Source organism: Palaemon carinicauda, chromosome 33 (assembly GCF_036898095.1).
Source record: "Palaemon carinicauda isolate YSFRI2023 chromosome 33, ASM3689809v2, whole genome shotgun sequence".
NCBI lineage: Eukaryota > Metazoa > Arthropoda > Malacostraca > Decapoda > Palaemonidae > Palaemon > Palaemon carinicauda.
The window spans coordinates 84,176,456-84,194,448 of record NC_090757.1 but is presented as its reverse complement, the minus strand read 5'-3'; the positions used below and the strand labels follow the sequence as shown (position 1 = coordinate 84,194,448).

General features: G+C 39.6%; 1 protein-coding gene across 4 annotated transcripts in view; it reads left to right on the top strand.

The window, feature by feature from the left end:
- LOC137626002 (uncharacterized) overlaps positions 1 to 17,993 on the top strand; it is a 188,347-nt gene that overhangs the window by 68,845 nt on the left and 101,509 nt on the right. For all 4 annotated transcript variants that reach the window (XM_068357093.1, XM_068357092.1, XM_068357091.1 and 1 more), the window contains one exon: positions 959 to 1,208. In XM_068357093.1, coding sequence (XP_068213194.1) covers positions 959 to 1,208 — 250 coding nt within the window. The remainder of the gene's footprint in view (positions 1 to 958; positions 1,209 to 17,993) is intronic.

Genomic DNA, 17,993 nt, shown 5'->3' with positions numbered 1-17,993 from the left:
TAATATCTCTACCATGCATCATTAAGGATACTGCTGCAATGCTCTGCTAAAGTAGTTAGTGCCAGTTTTGAATGTTTAGCATTCAGTATTAATCATTGATTGTTTCCTTATGTGTATATGATTGAGAATATTTTTATAAAACTACAAAAAATAAGGTAATTAAATTTCAGTACAGTAATAAGATATTTGGCAGCTTAGATGGTATGGATTTATATAGCAGGTGTGTGTTTTGTATAGTTTCTGAGAATTTATGAGTGCAGGAAGTAATGTCATACTATTATAAGAAACTATAGGAATCTTTTCAATATTAGCAGCTACTGCACATCTGAAAATGAAAGGTGATCGTTAATCAGCGGTGTGTGGAGATTTAATTACAGCTCTGTAGAGAAATAAACACCTTGGTTTAGCTTTCCCTCTCCTAGTGTATAATTTTCCATCTGCATTTGTGGGGTTTGGGTAGCAAATTAATTTCATGATTTATAGTAATGGAAATGTTTCAGAAGAAATATTATTAGCTTTATGATAGGCAAAAAAAATTTTGGTTATTCATTTTGTTACTAGGTCACACTGCACTCCACACTGCAATCAACACTAAGCTGAATAATAGTGAATGAATGCTATGTATATATGTCCATGCTAAGAATTTAGCCTGGATTGATTTTCATACAAATTGATATATGAGATTTAAAAATTTAATTTTTTCCTGAAATTGAAGTTTTCACAGCTACCATACATGGATGAATTTACAGTATTCAATAATATACCTCTTTAGTGTAATTTTTTCCTGTGATATAATGTGCAATGTTGTGGAAAATACTGATATGCTGTGCTAAATTTCCAATTTTATCCCTTTTCTGGTGCTGATATATTTTTCATTCAATTTCATTATTCTTACATAAAGGAGTATAAAAAGATTATCTCTGGAACATATAATCCAACTGCAGACCAATCTCAACAGGTATTCTGAGGAACGTGATAGCGATGATGCAGCCTTGTACCGGCGCCCTCCCAAGCCAGCTCAGGATCCCTCTTCACAGTTCTTTGAATCTTCTGTTCATGATGACTCCCTTAAGACATACTGCACAGAAGGTACACCTTACGAAACGCCTTACAACTTCTCCACTGCAACATCTATGACTGATCTTCGGGAAAGTGCCATCAAGGAGGAAGTTAAAAAAGAAGAGGCCTCAACACCAGCTAAAAAAGATGTAAGATTTGCTCATTGACATTAATCAGTTATAGTATTTCAGTGTCTTACCTGCATTTTCAATAGATGATTATCATTTGTATTGTACATGGACTTACAGTATTTTACATAAATTTAGTTTTCAAAGAAGTACATCATTGTATTACTTTCAGTAGACTTGACTTCCTGTTTAGTTTCTAGCTTATTCTTGTAGTTTTTTTTTATGTGGGCTGAATTTTATTTCATAAATCAGAGATGGTTCAATATTATTGAATTTGATCACTTTCAATTAATTTTTAGTTACACAATTCTATGGAATTTGTTATTCAAACCCTTTTTTATCATGAATAAATTTAACTGACCCATAAAGATGACCATACCAAAGTGATATGCCTCCATCTACCAAGGAATTTACTCCAATTTTGGGGGGTAGCCAATATTAAAAAAAGAGCAAAATGGGACTTTTCTTGGCTTCTCCCAGCCTGACTAGTGATTCAGCCAAATTTGGTTGGTACTGCTAGGTGCCACAGCCCACCCTGTCCCGTTATCCACCACAAATGAAGATTCATATGCCAAATCCCCTACTGCTGATACCTCAGCGGTCACCAAGGCAACTGGAGGAAGCAGCAGGGCTTATCAGAACTGTGTCACAATCGCTCGCCATTCATTCCTATTTTAGCATGCTCTTTTGCTTCTCATATCTATCCTCCTATCACCTAGAGCTTTCTTTCCTCCATTCATCCACCCCAACCTTGGCCTTCCTCTTGTACTTCTATCAGCTCTTGCACTCATCACCTTCAGCAGACGACCATTTTCCACTCTCTCTACATGGCCAAACCACCTCAACACATTACCGCTAGAGAGTTATTGGGTCTTTTGACTGGCCAGACTGTAGTACATAGGATTCTTCTCTCTGGTCACAGCTCATTTTCCCTTTGCCTACACATACACTGAATAGTCTAGCCTATTCTTTACATGCTCGCCCCTGGCCTCATACACCTGACAACACTGAGATTACTAAACAATTCTTCTTCAGGGGTTAACTATTGCATTGTAATTGTTCAGTGGTTACTTTCCTCTTGATAAGTGTAGAAGAGACTTTAGCTAGCAATGGTAAGCAGCTCTTCTAGGAGAAGTTTTACTCCATAATCAAGCCATTGTTCTTTAGTCTTGGGTAGTGTCATAGTCTCTGTACCATGGTCTTCCACACTCTTGAGCTATAGAGTTCCCTTGCTTAAGGGTACACTTGGGCACACTGTTAATCTTATTTCTCTTCCTTTTGTTTTTGTAAAGTTTTTATAGTTCATATATGAAAGATTTATTCTAATGTGGTTACTATTCATAAAGAAAAGTATTTTGATTTTTAATTACTTCTCTTGTAGTTTATTTACTTCCTTATTTCGTTTCCTCACTGGGCTATTTTCTCTGTTGGAGCCCTTGGCCTTATAGCATCTTGGTAATTAATTTCTTACACCTGTTTTCACCATCACTACTTCGTTCCTTACACTATCCATTCGAGATATACCAGCCATACTCCTCAGACACCTCATCTAGAACACATTCAATTTCTGTCTCTCCGTCACTTTTATTCCCCTCAACTCTGATCCTTACATCACAGTTGGTACAATCACTTTCTTATACAGAGCTCTCTTTAAATTCATTCTTTACCCTATATTCATTATCACTCTTTACTGCCCCTAACACATTACATCCTTCATTCACTCTCTGATGTGCATCTGCTTCCACTTCATCATTTGCAGCAACAACAAACCCCAGGTACTTGAACCGACTTACTTCCATAAGCAACTCTCCATTCAATGTGGCATTCAACTTAGCACCACCCTCACTCTTAACCACATTAACTTTCAACTTCCTTCTCTCACACATCCTCCCAAACTCTGTCACTAATTGATCCAGCTTCTCCTCTGAGTTTGCTATCAATACCATATCTGCAAACAAAAACTGATTTTCCTCCAACTCATGATCACTCTCATCTATCAATTTCAATTCTCGACCAAGCACCCGAGCATTCACCTCTCTCACAACTCCATCAACAAATAAATTGAACAACCATGGCGACATTACACATCCCTGTCTCAGTCCCAGTGTCACAGGAAACCGCGCACTCACTTCATTTCTTATGCTAACACACGCTGTACTGCCTATGTATAAACTCTTCACTACTTGCAACAACCTTCCACAAATTATATATAGCTTCATCACATTCCACATCATTTCCCTATCAAGTTTATCATAAGCTTTCTCCAGATCCATAAATGCAACATACACTTCCTTAACTTTAGCTAAATATTTCTTGCATATTTGCTTAAAGGTAAAAATCTGATCTACATCCCCTACCTCTTATAAATCCCCCTTGTACTTCTAAGATTGCATCCTCAGTTTTATCCTTCATCTTATTAATTAACACTACCATACACTTTTCCAACCACACTCAATAAACTTAATATCCCTTCAGTTACAACACTCATATACATCTCCCTTACCTTTGTATAGCGGAACAATACACTCACACACCCAGTTTATTGGTACCATTGACAACATAAGACATATCAAACAATCTTCCGAACCATTCAAGTACAGTCACACCCCCTTCCTTTAACATCTCATCCCTCACACCATCCATACCAGGTCCTTTTCCTGCTTTCATTTCATCTAGTGCTCTCTACACTTCCTCTCTTTTAATCTCTCTCCATTTCTCATCACTGACACCTCAACACCTGCAACAGCAATTATATCTGCCTTTCTATTATCGCCAGTATTCAGCAACCTTTCAAAATATTCAGCCCACCTTTTCCTTGCCTCCTTTCCTTTCAATAAACTTTTATTTTCATCTTTCACTGTCTCTTCACTTCTCAATCCACCCCTCCTTACTCTCTCCACTTCTTTCCAAAACTTCTTATTCTCTTTTTACAAACAACTCAATCATTGGACCCACCTCCAACCAGCTGCCCTCTTTGCCTCAGCTACCTTATGTTTTACTTCCACATTTTTATCTCTATATCTTTATTAGTTCTTTACAATTTTACTCTGTAGCCATTCTTCAAATGGCCTTTTTTCCCCTTCCAATTTTATCTTCAATCCTTCGTTCCACCATTCACTACTCTTCCTTATGCTTTCACCAACAATCCTCTTGCCTCACACAACACTTTCAATCCCAACAATATTTTCTTTTACTAAATTCCACTCTTACTCTAGATCACCAGTTTCTTTTCCTTTCTCATGTCATATGTCACTTCCAATCTTTCTTGATATTGAATTAAGCTTTCATGTGCTAAGACTCCACACGCTAAGAGCCTATAACCTGAATCTCCACGCACGAGGTCCCAGTGTACTAAATAGCCATGCGTGAGATCCCCGTATGCAAGATCTCCATGTGGAATGCAAGGTCCCCATGCACGAGATCTTTGTGTATGCGTTCTCTACATGCAAGATACTCATACTATCATTCTCCACAAACAAGGTTTCCATGAACAGTCCTTATATGCAATAACTTTACGCACTAGGTCTCCACAGATCTCCCCTTCACAAACTAGGTCTCCACTTTCTAGGGATTTACGTATACTTTTTGAGTAACAAAATGACCACACATTAGAACTTCACATTCTAGATCTCCACCTGCAGGATTCCCACAAGCAGAATCCCCACTCGTTATATCCTCATGCAATGGATTCTTACATGTTAGGTCTCCATTTACTGCTTTCCCTCTTTCTGGATCCTCATATTTGATCTCCATGTGCTAGATTGAGAAGTTTTAGATCACTGTACAGTAGCTCTCTATGTGTAAGATCCTATAAGGTAACCTCATTGTTAAAAAGACCATTATGCATTCTGGTCTGGCACTTACCCAATACGATAATTCTCCTGGTTATAGGCATTCTCATGCTAGTGCTTTGCGTGACTTCGCGCAATCGTTCCAGGAGGGAATGATCAAACCTTGAGGTTCTTCTCAACCGAAAGTGAAGCAAGAAGCTTCAAACAAAAGTCAACATCTTTCCTTCATCCAGAGGCCTCAGGGGGAAGTTTTAGGCATTCAGACGTCTCAACTAATAAATGCCCATCTCCACAGGACACCACTCTATTAACCCTTTTACCCCCAAAGGACGTACTGGTACGTTTCACAAAACTCATCCCTTTACCCCCATGGACGTACCGGTACGTCCTTGCAAAAAAAGGCTATAAAAATTTTTTTTTTAATTTTTTAGATAATTTTTTGAGAAAATTCAGGCATTTTCCGAGAGAATGAGACCAACCTGACCTCTCTATGACAAAAATTAAGGCTGTTAGAGCAATTTAAAAAAAATATACTGCAAAATGTACTGGGGAAAAAATAACCCCTTGGGGGTTAAGGGTTGGAAATTTCCAAAGAGCCTGGGGGTAAAAGGGTTAAAGAAGAGGGATATACCTTCTCGAGTGGAAGATAGACCAAGTAGGAGGGTCATACACAGCCGACCACCACAGGGATTCCTATTTCTCATTGGATAGACAGGCCAAGGACAAGGCACAGGGATTCCTATTTCCCATTGGATAGACAGCCCAAGGACAAGGCTGTCCACAGGTCATCTATGCATTATCCTATGAAGCAATCAGAGATACAGGCTATCACCTTGTGACCCAAGTTTCACATGAAAACATAGGGCACCTATCTGGGTCCAGAACAGGCAAGGCCTCCACCTCGTTAGATTACAAACCAGGCTCGGTTCTAGGACCTAAAAGGAACCAGGCAAGACTTTGAGAGTTGACCACTGAAACAGGGCAAGATCTCCCCTACCCTTTTGGAAAAGGAATCAAGGGATATGTTAGATCCGTCTGCTCCTGATTCAGGACCTGTACTGGTGGAAGCAGAGAATCCGGAAACAGAATCCATGTTTAGCCAGGTATTAGCTCTGATGGGAGAATTTGATGGCATCAGGGAAGCAACCAGAGCTCCAGTGAAGGGCGAGAAGACTTCCATCGATCAGGGCTTTGGTGCCCCTTAAGGTTTGAGGGCCACCCTTGAGCTATCCCGGACGAAACTTGCAGTAAATGCCATAGATAGTGTTAACTACCAGACAGACATCCAGGTCAAGAAATTTTTTAAAAGGAAGTCCCTGTAACAAGATCGTGGCCTAACCCATCACTTGGCAGAGGAGATTTTACATCCCGGAAGATACAATCCGTTCACCTTTTTCCGTTCAATGTGTCAGTAACAACTCTTAACACAGGAGACCTTGGTAGAGACTCTGTGCAGAAACTACAGTGTTTTCACTGTCCAAATATGTTTGTATGGAAGGTACCTCCAGGGTGAGTAAGTCTTCAGGTGACCTCTTGGTTGGACCATTGGTATGGGTCTATGGCTTACTTTGCCTCTTCTCAGAATCTAGCTGATACTGAGAATAAGAAGAAATTTGCAGACCTAGTTCCCTCTTGAAGTGAAGGCAGTCACATTGCTAGCCCATCAGTATTGCCAGCCAGTGGGCCAACTAAGTGCTTAAGCAAAGGGACTCAGTAGTGAAAAAGTTTGCCAGACAAATTAGACAGTGGTAGGCATTAGCAATCGGGAAATCTTCAGTCTGTCAAAATCCAGCCGTTTTCCCAGCTCGTGATTTTGATGAGATGGTGAAAAAGTGGAGAAAATCTGGTCCGCTCCTCTGACCGCCTTTTCCTCTCGCAGAAGCTCAGATGCTATCCCTCCTTTTGCCCCTTGTGGCATGACTAGAAAAGGTAAGGGTAGGAAAAGAATAGAGGATGCTATGGCCGGCAGTCCGCTTTTATGGTTGCCACGAGTCAGGAGATGCCTTTCAAGCCAATGAGCAAGGTGGCAGTATAACAGAACCAATGAATGTAAGGTAAGGGTTCTACGTGATGGGACCACTTACCATTCATTGGCTCTCATCCTCTCCTCACTCTGAATCCGATGGAATCGGACAAACATCTTTCCCTTCAAGTAAAGATGCGGAAAATACTAGACAAAGATGAGTTACAGATCCTATGGAATGGATCTTCAGGCTTCTACAGACATCTATTTCTAGTTGAGAAGTCAACTGAAGGCTGGAAAGCAGTTATTGCCCTCTTCCCCTTGAATGAGTTTATGTTACAAACCCTGTTCAACACGGTGAGCATTATGCTAGCTGGCATCTGGAGGAACGATTTCATGCTTTTTGGAGATCTGAAAGACACTTACTTCATTGGTGTCTGCTGAGACACTGGTCAACAGCCAGTGAACCTCCACAACATTTTGTCCCAGTAGAGCAGGAAGCACAAAACGATTGACTTGATGGGTAAGAGAAAAGAACTTTATTAAGGGGATTCCACTGAAGTGTTCTCCTTCGTAAATAATGCTGCCTGCAGATGCATCAAAGGAGGGATGGGGTGTCCAACAGAGGAACCAGACCACCTTGGGTCACTGGTCCTAGGAAGAGAATTACCTGCACATCAACCTGTCGGAGGTGAATGTAGCATTTCTGGTGATGCCAGCATTCCAGCAAGGCACTTGGTAGCGTGAGTAAGCTACAACACTACCATAGTGGGATACGTCGCCAAGCAAAAAGGTACTGTTTGCTAACACCTCTACAAGTTTGGCATCGGAGAAAAGTTTTGTTGGAAAGTGGAGAAAAATTAAAATAGTTGATGGTGTATTTGGTTTATGAAAATGTAAACTAAATCGCACAAAAAAATACCTAAAGAATAAAAAAAAAAAAAAAAAATGAGTAATTTTCTATGTAGGGTAATCAGACTTGCGTATATAAAGACTATGAAATTACCATGCAGCAGGGATAAAATGCTCCTAAACTTCAATGTCATTAAACTCAACAGTAAATAAAATATGAGTCTGTGGCATTTTCACTAAAAACTAGATACCTTAATATCCTAAAAGGAAAATGACAGTTCAAGTAATAATTATTTTTTGGTAGTCTCGATCATCTTATGAATGTAAACAGTGGAATGGATGGACATTGACTAGGTTTTTATTTCATAATATGATAATAATATGGGAATTTTACATGCATTATTATTATTGTATACAATTGAATAAAACATCAGTTTTGTCAAAATCTTGTTTATTTTTAATTCAGATGTACTTTTTAATCGTAGTAAATGGGCATATACTTTGGTCAATGGTGTAGCCTGGCCAAGCAATACGTATGTTCATTTTAATAACCCTTAAAATTAACTTCAAAATTAGGTTGTCAAAAGTTGCATTATAATTACATATCCATGGTACAGTACATAATTAGGCTAGAGAGTTAGATTTCTTGTCTTTCCTTCAATATTCATCCTCCATCTCAATATAGGAGTCAGCAATATAAATGCCTGGAAATTTTCATAGAAATAAATGTAATTTTAATAATGAAATTGGATATTTCTGTACTTACTTGGCATTCATATACTTTGCATGCGCCCCCCCCCCCACCCTCGAGCCTCCCAACTGACTAATGATGCCAAGAAGCTGTTAAACTAGTATTAACTTTGAGACTGAAAGAGAAAGGGATAGTACATACCCATGTGGGAGTATTCCCATACACTGTCATATCCCAGTACTATAGTACAGTATACTAGAAGGACAGGGCTATTACAGGGAAAGAAAACAGGAGCATTTTAGTTTTAGGGCAGATGTCTTCATTTAACCAACTTCAAGAAAGAAAAGCAATATGAATTCCAAATGAATGTAATTACCTAATCTTATTATTAGAATTCCTATTTATCATTAAATAAAAAAAGCATGGATCCAGTCCCATGAGAGTTGAATTATTTACATAATATTATTAACATCAATGGGATTTTGTACTTTGTATTTTAAATCGAATTTAGTTTCAAATTAGAATAATAAAACCTCATGCTAACTTCATTATATTCAAATTTATCAGTAAATGAGTTGACAGTACTTTATTATATTAGCTCCATGTAAAGTATCACTATTTCAACATGAGCATCATGAGTTGCTTAATCAATGTCATATAGCTCCTGTGATCAGTGGTGATCAGTAAAATGGCCTAGATCAGTGTTTCCAAAGGATTTTTGGTTGTGACCCAAATTACAGTCTTAACCCGTACCAATGACCCTAAATGTGTGAACATGTAGTAATGAATCCAATTCCATTCATGTTACAGTTATACTTGCTAGTTTTTATCAGTTAATGTTATTTTAGTTACAGTATATAAGTCAATTTTAGTAGATTTGAAATGGAAAAGAAAACAAGTGTATAAAGGAAACATGAACTTTGCTTGCATTTACAGGCACAAAAAATATGTTTTTCTTCAATGGCTAGCAATAACATTTTTATATTTTGCTGATAAATTTCAGTGATCCATAAGATTGATATAAAGTAATCAATTATATATGGAAAATAGTAATAACCTCTGACCACATTGAAAGAAAGACTTCAACAAATATTCAAAAACAAATTTAGAAGTTGACACAGTGCTTACCCTGAAACTGGTTCATTTTGTGTATAAGGTCTTCAAAGTTGAGTTTTATATTTCTTGTTAGAGCACACTGCAGTATTCTTTAAAAGTTATATTGATTTCTTAAGATTAATTCATTATAAAGGTAATAAGAAAATGAATTAGTGAATAATGCAAAAACACTTATTTCAGAAAAAATGCATCTTAGTGATATAGTTACAACTACCTCAATACATTATTTAAGTATTTGCTCACAGCCACATTATCATACATGAAGCTTGCAAGAGGTTGGTGGGATGGCATTATAGGCAGACAGACAGACATAGACAAACTAGCAAAAACAGACTGACAATCAAAGGTAGAGTTAGACAGAATTTGATATGGTCTCCTCCGCCTCCTTCTCATCATCATCATCATCATCATCATCATCATCATCTCCTTCGCCTATTGACGCAAAGGGCCTCTGTTAGGTTTCGCCAGTCGTCTCTTTCTGGAGCTTTTAATTCAATACTTCTCCATTCATCGTTTCCTATTTCATGCTTCATAGTCTTCAGTCGTGTAGGCCTGGGTCTTCAAACTCTTCTAGTGCCTTGTGGAGCCCAGCTAAATGTTTGGTAAACTAATCTCTTGGTGAGTGAAAGAGCATGCCCAAACCATCCCCATCTTCTCCTCATCATGATTTCATCCACATATGGCACTCGAGTAATCTCTCTTATAGTTTCATTTCTAATCCTATCCTGCCATTTAACTACCAATATCCTTCTGAGGACTTTGTTCTCAAATCTACTTAATCAATTCGAGATTGATTTATTGTCATACCATGACTCATGTCCATATAGTAACACCGATTTCACTAAGCTGATATATAGTCTGATTTTTATATGTAATTTCAGGTGATTTGATTTCCAAATTTTATGTAACCTAGCCATTGTCTGATTTGCTTTGTTCAATTTTTCACTAAACTCTAATTCTAAAGACCTTGTATTAGAGATCATAGTTCTTAGATACTTGAATGATTCAACCTCATTAATCCTTTCTCCTTCCTATGATATTTCATCTTCCATTGCATATTCTGTTCTCATCATCTCTGTCTTTCTCCTATTCATCTTGAGCCCAAGTTTGTATGATATTTCATACATTCTGGTAAGCAAGCATTGCAAATCCTGTGGTGTTCTGCTAATACTAACAACAGCATCATCAGCATACTCTAGGTCTGCTAATTTCTTATAACCAATCCAGTATAATCCTTCTCCACCATCTATGATTGTTCTATGCATTACAAAATCCTTGAGGAGGATAAACAACATAGGTGACAAGACATTCCCTTGGAGTACTTCGCTGTTCATTGGAAATTCATTTGATAGGACTTCATTAACATTAACTTTGCCCTTGCTGTGCTCATGAAGAGACTTAATCAAATTCACAAATTTAAGAGGAATTCCATAATAACGCAGAACACTCCACAAAATTGGCCGGTGCATACTATCAAAGGATTTTTCACAGTCCACAAATACCATCAACAGTTGACTTCTATATTCCCTGCATAGCTGTACATGTGTCAAAATAAAAATTTGGTCAGTACAACTTCTACCTTTTTGAAATCTTGCTTGTTCATCTCTCAGATTTTCATCAATCTTTCTCTCCAGTCTCTTTAGAATATGCACACTATACTTTCATAACTGACATAAGTGTGATGTCTCTGTAATTATTGCAATCAGTCAGGTTTCCCTATTTTGCCATTTTTACCAACACTCCTAGCCCCCATCCATCAGGCTCTGCCTCTTCATGTATACTGTATATATATATATATATATATACTGTATATATATACTATATAAATATATATATTATAGAAATATATATATATATATATATATACATATATAAATAGATAAATATATATATATATATATATATACACATACACATATATATATATATATATATGTATGTATAAGTATATATATATATATATATATATGTATGTATATATATATGTATATATATTTGGGCTCAAGCTATGTCGTCCTGATGGAAGTTCCTTTAAGTAGATTCCTAAGGGATATATATACTACAGTGATATTCCCAGAGAATTTTACCTTTAGGTATCCAGAATTCTAACTCCTGGCGCAAATATCCTTAAATTTCTCTCAAGGATATTATTATTATTATTATTATTACTTACTAAGCTACAACCCTAGTTGGAAAAGCAGTATGCTATAAGCCCAGGGGCTCCAACAGGGAAAATAGCTCAGTGCGGAAAGGAAAAAAGGAAAATAAAATATTCTAAGAAGAGTAACAACAATAAATATCTCCTATATAAACTATAAAAACTTTAACAAAACAAGAGGAAGAGAAATAAGATAGGAGAGTGTGCTCGAGTGTACCCTCAAGCAAGAGAACTCTAACCCAAGACAGTGAAAGGCCATGGTACAGAGGCTATGGCACTACCCAAGACTAGAGAACAGTGGTTTGATTTTGGAGTGTCCTTCTCCTAGAAGAGCTGCTTACCATAGCTAAAGAGTCTCTTCTACCCTTACCAAGAGGAAAGTGGCACTGAACAATTACAGTGCAGTAACCCCTTGGGTGATGAAAAATTGTTTGGTAATCTGTGTTGTCAGGTGTATGAGGATAGAGGAGAATATGTAAAGAATATGCCAGACTATTCAGTGTGTATGTAGGCAAAGGGAAAATGAACCGTAACCAGAGAGGATGATCCAATGTAGTACTGTCTGGCCAGTCAAAAGACCCCATAACTCTCTAGCGGTAGTATCGCATAATATCAGAGGACGTATTTTTGACACGTCACATAGCAATCTGCACCCCTAATAGCGTTAACGCTTCGAGGGGGATGTGTCAGAATAGTAGGGGAGCCGTATCAAGGTTACCCTAGTTCTCCTACTATTGAGTATCACAATAGCGCCATATCCAATATAGCAAAAATTCCTTATTTTGTAGGGATTTCGCTCAGTGGTGTTCCCTGTTGATCTGACATTTTTTATCAATTTTCAAGGATATTTATTATGCATTCTCCAGCTTCTTTCACTTCTGACAAGTTGGGTATTGAATCTTTACAATTTGTGTTTTTAGTTCCTGTCTCACAGTGAAATTAGAGTAATTTATTGTGATTAGGAGGTAGGCCTGTTACTGGAGGAGCCATAGGCGCTGTCGTTCGTTGGGTGTGTTATTTAGTTAGTAGAACGACATTCCCGGTTTTTAAAATAGCATTAATAATTTATTTATGAAGCTATATAGGCATTTTTATAATTGTAAAGATATTTATATGCATAAAATTTTCTTTTTTCTGCGTCGATTGTATATGTCAGAGTTTTGGTGATTTAGGTAACCGAGATCTCGCCTTGCCTAGGTAACCTAACCTAGGCAACATATACTTTCGACATTCCCCGGTTACCCTCGTGTATTGGTTATCAATTTATTGGAGATAGATATCTCCTGGAATTATTATATAACCGATACTCATCTCTATTAGAGATTAAGGGTAATCCCTCTTTCCTCCGAGTGTAGCCACAACCCTAATGGGTTGGCCTTGAATTTTTAGTTCAGGCATGACTAACTTAAGGTTTTTCTGTCTCGTCCCTTAGATGCAGATGGCTAGATTTGGGAATCGGTCAGGAACTCAGAGTATTTAGTCTTGTGTCGGCAGTCGGCCGGCAGGGTGAATAGTCATTCCCCTGCCGGCTAGGTTGCTGGCATAGGAGGCTAGCCCTCCCTAGGCTACACCTGAAGTGGTTGTATGATGCCACCATCTTCTCCCTGTGGCCTAGTAGACTAGTCCTATGCTCGCTGACCCTAGGCTGAAGTGTAGTATCTTCTTAGGCCTAGGATGGCGTGACACTGGAACTCTCTTTCTCCCTTGTTGAGAGGAGGTGGCACTGCTGCCATCCCCTTAACTGTATTGGCACACCCTAGGCTGGAGAATAGATGATTCTCCTTCTGCCTGGGATGGTGCCGATACTGAAGAGAGTTTCTTTTAGGTGTTTAGGTCTAGCCAGCCCCTACCACACCTCATATAGGACCCTTTTTCCTCCCGCTCTGTTCTTTTATGAGGCCGGTATCCTGCAACCTTACCGATGCCAATGGGTTGCCGGTGCCGGCCAGATTCCCTCCCCACTGCTGTTGTCCAGCTGCCGGCGGCTATGACAGCTGCATGCAGCCATGATAACTGCCGGCGACTGTGTCGTTCATCTGTCGGCGGCTATGACAGCTGCCGGCGGCGATGCATACTGCTGGTAGCCATGCCAATTGCCGGCAGCCATGATGGCCGGGAATGGGAAGTCCCTTCTGCCTCTAAGGTTCTTAAGTTCTCCCTTGAACTGCTAACCACAAGTTCTATTGCCAGAGTACCGCCGGCCAGACCGGCACAGATAGGTGCTGACTCAGCCGGCAGCATGCCGACTGTACTAGTACTGCCGGAGGCTAGCCTACCGGCAGTGTGTCGGCGGGGTACCTTGCCGGCAATAGCACTGTGGCTGGATGGAAGCCTGAATGTTACATTCTCCCCTTCCATTTGAACCTTATTTTTGGAGAAAGGCAGTAAAATTTGATTTTATAGCCTTAATTACTGTATACATACACAGTAATAGGTAGCCTTCACTCCATACTATCTCTCTCTCTTTTAGCTATCATGCTGGATGTGCCGGCAAGAACTAGCTATGCCGGCGACATGTCGGCTGATCTACAGTATATGTTTATACAGGTAGGCTAGTCTGTATATTTGCAATATAGGATATACTGCAAATAGAAAACTACTGTATATATTATACTAGTAGTTATTTCCAATATATCTTGGGTATCCCTACCCAGGTATTTGCTGAGCCCAATCCTATATTGAAAGAATATAACTTTTTCAATAATCTGATTAGAAATCAGTTTTTTAGATTACCTTACGATATTAAATATTTAAAGGGCTGGAGTGTTACACTCCTAACCCTTAAAGGGTAGAACCCTTTTCTTGAGTCTCCCTGATCAGGAAACTCTATGATTTAATTTTGTAAGGGAGGTCACAGCAAATAGGTTGTGTGGGATACACAAATATATGTCTTTTATTTTTCTTAGTCCAGTTGGCGTCATGCCAGCTGGACTGTGCCATCACTTGCTTGCCACAAAGGCAGCACGATGGCTAAACTACTTACATGTAATTATACAGTTGCCAGTAATTTGCAACGTAGCATATGCTGCAAATAGAAAACTATAGTATGATTATACAGTAGTTATTTCTAACACATCTTGGGTACCCTTGGCAAGCTTCTGCTGGGCTGGTACCGCTCCAATATTGAAAGAATAGTATTTCTTCAATATTCTGATTGAGGAATCAGTCATCCTTACCCCACAGTGTTAGAAATAAAAAGGGACTGACTTATACACTTTTCTACCCCTAGGGGTTAGAACCCTTTTAGTTGGAGTTACCTCGGTAGAGGAATCTCCCTATAGCTAGCACTGAGGGGAGGTAACAGCAGTTGCTTACATGGGATACACAAGTATGTGTCTCCTACTATCCCTTTATAGCTTACTGTCCAAAGCTGCTTTGTTAAAAAATGACTTTTACTTATTGATTATCAGTGACATAATCAATTATATACTCATTTTGTTCTCCTTTCTTTACAGGAGGAACACCAGAGGACTTGTGCTGCGATCTTTTGCAAGATCAAGAGTAAGGGTTTTTACGGTCATAATACTTGCAGGTTTCATGCCCCCTGCAATATTATTTCCGAATCACTACATTATTGGAACCCGCAGGTTTGTAATGTATGTCGGACCTTAATGTCTGAAGGTTTCGAGAATCTCAAGTCTACAGAGACTAGGGATACAGCGCTGGACAAATTACGCAACTGGGTGAGAGGTTTCCAGTAAATCTCTCCGGGACCTTACCTACCTAATGATACGATGCGTAAGCTTCTATTTCCGAAGGCAATTAAGGAAATAGTGGTGCCCCAGGCACCAATTACATCTCCTGAAGGCCAGATAGCCTTTGGGAAGGAAGGCAGAAAGTGCCCAGTTGAAAAAGGGAAAAATGTCGTCTCGGAATTGTTTCCGCCTATGCCGGCTCTAGAGCCATTGACGTTGACATCCTTATCTTCTACCCCTCTATTAGAGGGAACGGACCAATTATGGGCCCAAGTGACTAATCTATTAGAGAGCTTTCGCAAACAACACGAAAAGTAGGAAGTGAAATGCAAGATAGAGCCTAGTAAAGCTCCACTTGTTGCTTCCCAAGGGTCATACAAACGACCCATGGATCAAGTACCTCCCGACATGCTCCAAAACCAATCCCTGGAGGTTTGCGGAGCTGATGCCAATTTTAAATGGCAAACTCTACATCTCGGAAAAGATGGGTGCGGTTCCTTTGCACAAAATCCAATTTTGGCCAAGCTTTGATGCTTTTGCTAATTGTTTTCTTCAACTGAAGGATGAATCAAAGTCGAGGAAAGGAACGAAATCGAAGGAAGTCATGATTCTCGACCATGATTAGGCACAGGCTATCCTGTCAAGTAGCCTGGAAAGGGCGGGTTACTCGGTGTCGAAGGTATCTACACTGGGTAACAGGCACCCTTCCTTTCTTGCTCCTGCTTCAATTTCATTCCCCTTTATGGAGAAAGCATTTAAATCGGTTGCCAAGGCAGTGGAGGCAGGTAGGCCATGCCCTGCACTCGAGGAGTGCAAGCCTCTGTCACCAGCCTTTCCCAGACAGGAGAAGAACTGGAAGGAAGTCCATTTAACTTTTTCAATAGGAAGATTAGATGCGGATGTCGCCAGTAGACAGTTTAAAGAAGTTCTCCCTAAACTATCAGAGTTTCTCTTGTATAATGAACAAGAGACAAAGGAGAGACTTGCAGCCTCCCTATCTCTACAAAACTACGTAGAGTTTTGTTCATACCATCAAAGTACCCCAGACATGCTCATGGTCTTAGCTAAAATGCATATGGCTACCTTAGTGAAAGACCTTTACGCCTTTATAAGGATAGGAGAGCATGTAGGGAGTTTGTGTTCGCGGCCGCAATACGGAAACATGACACAAGGAAGCTGATATCTTCCAACATCTGGGGTAAAGACCTCTTCCCAGATGAGGTAGTTAGGGAAGTAATTAAGAATGCCACCACGGAGAACGTAGGTCTTCTCCAAAAGTGGGGCATCCTTTCAAAGAAAAAGTCTTCCATGATTGTGAGTCCCCAACCTAAAAGGAAGATGGGAAAGTCCGGAAATATACTTCGGGCTGTTCAACAACATCCCATGCTGCAACGACCGCGATACCACAGGCAGGTGGTCAAAAATTTAATCCTACTGATTATTTGAAGCATAGAGATGCTTCTGATAGGAGGAGGTTCCTTCAGGATCGTTGGACCTTTGATCCTTGGGTCCAAGGCCTAATCAAGATGGGACTACGATGGGAAGTAGAAATGTCTCCGCCATCATTTCCTTAACTCCTCCTACAATCCAAAACCCTCATGGAGGAGTATACCTAAGAGCTCTAGAGCATATAGGTGGTAAGGAAACAATAGTCCATCGTATTCCAGGGAAGGCTGTTTGGTGTTCACGAGAAGGACTCAAGAAATCTCAGAGTCATTCTGGACTTGTAGCCACTCAACAAGTTCAAATAAAACAGCAAGTTCAGAATGTTAATCCTTCTGAACATTTGGACCCTGTGTCAGAGAGGGGCGTTTGTAGTCTTGTCAGACCTGAAAAATGTCCCTTGGCAACTTCCAGCCAATCACCCCATCCCCTCCTATCTAGGATTCAAGTTACAGAAGGTAACGTATATCCTAGGAAAGATATGTGTTGCACTAAAAACTGTCCTAAATGTCTTCATAGGATTGGCAGACAGTCATGCAATAACCAAGTCTAGAAATGGTTCAGGCAACAATGTACCTGGACGAGAAGTTGGGGTGGGCAGCACCCGAAGTGGCTGGTCTATGAACATCCAAGGAGATGAACCGGTTCCTGGAACATCGCGGATGCAAGACAAGCCTCAAGAAGTCTCAATTCCCTCCAGCTCAAAGGTTTCAATGGCTGTAAAATCATTGAAGTCTGTAGTCACACCAACTCTCCTTTTCCATAGGAATGTAAAAGGAGATTGTAAGGTCAGTCAGGAGACTCGGGTAATCAGTCAGATTTCCAAGACATTAACAAGGAGGAGTCCTGAGCTCTCTTTAGTTTGCAATAGTGACAGACCCAGTGCTAAGAGCACAGCTGGAAGATGCGTCAAGAGTCTGGAGATGATACGCATCAAACGCTTGAAGAGATCTAAAAAGACCAATATTGGTCCTTCTTTAATCGCTTCTCTAACAAAGGTTAAAGTCCGAAAGTCCCGAGACCATGTTGGTCCTGTCATGAGTGGGGAAGCTCTCTCCACGCAGATCAGACTTCCTTTGACTGATCTGGGACAACGA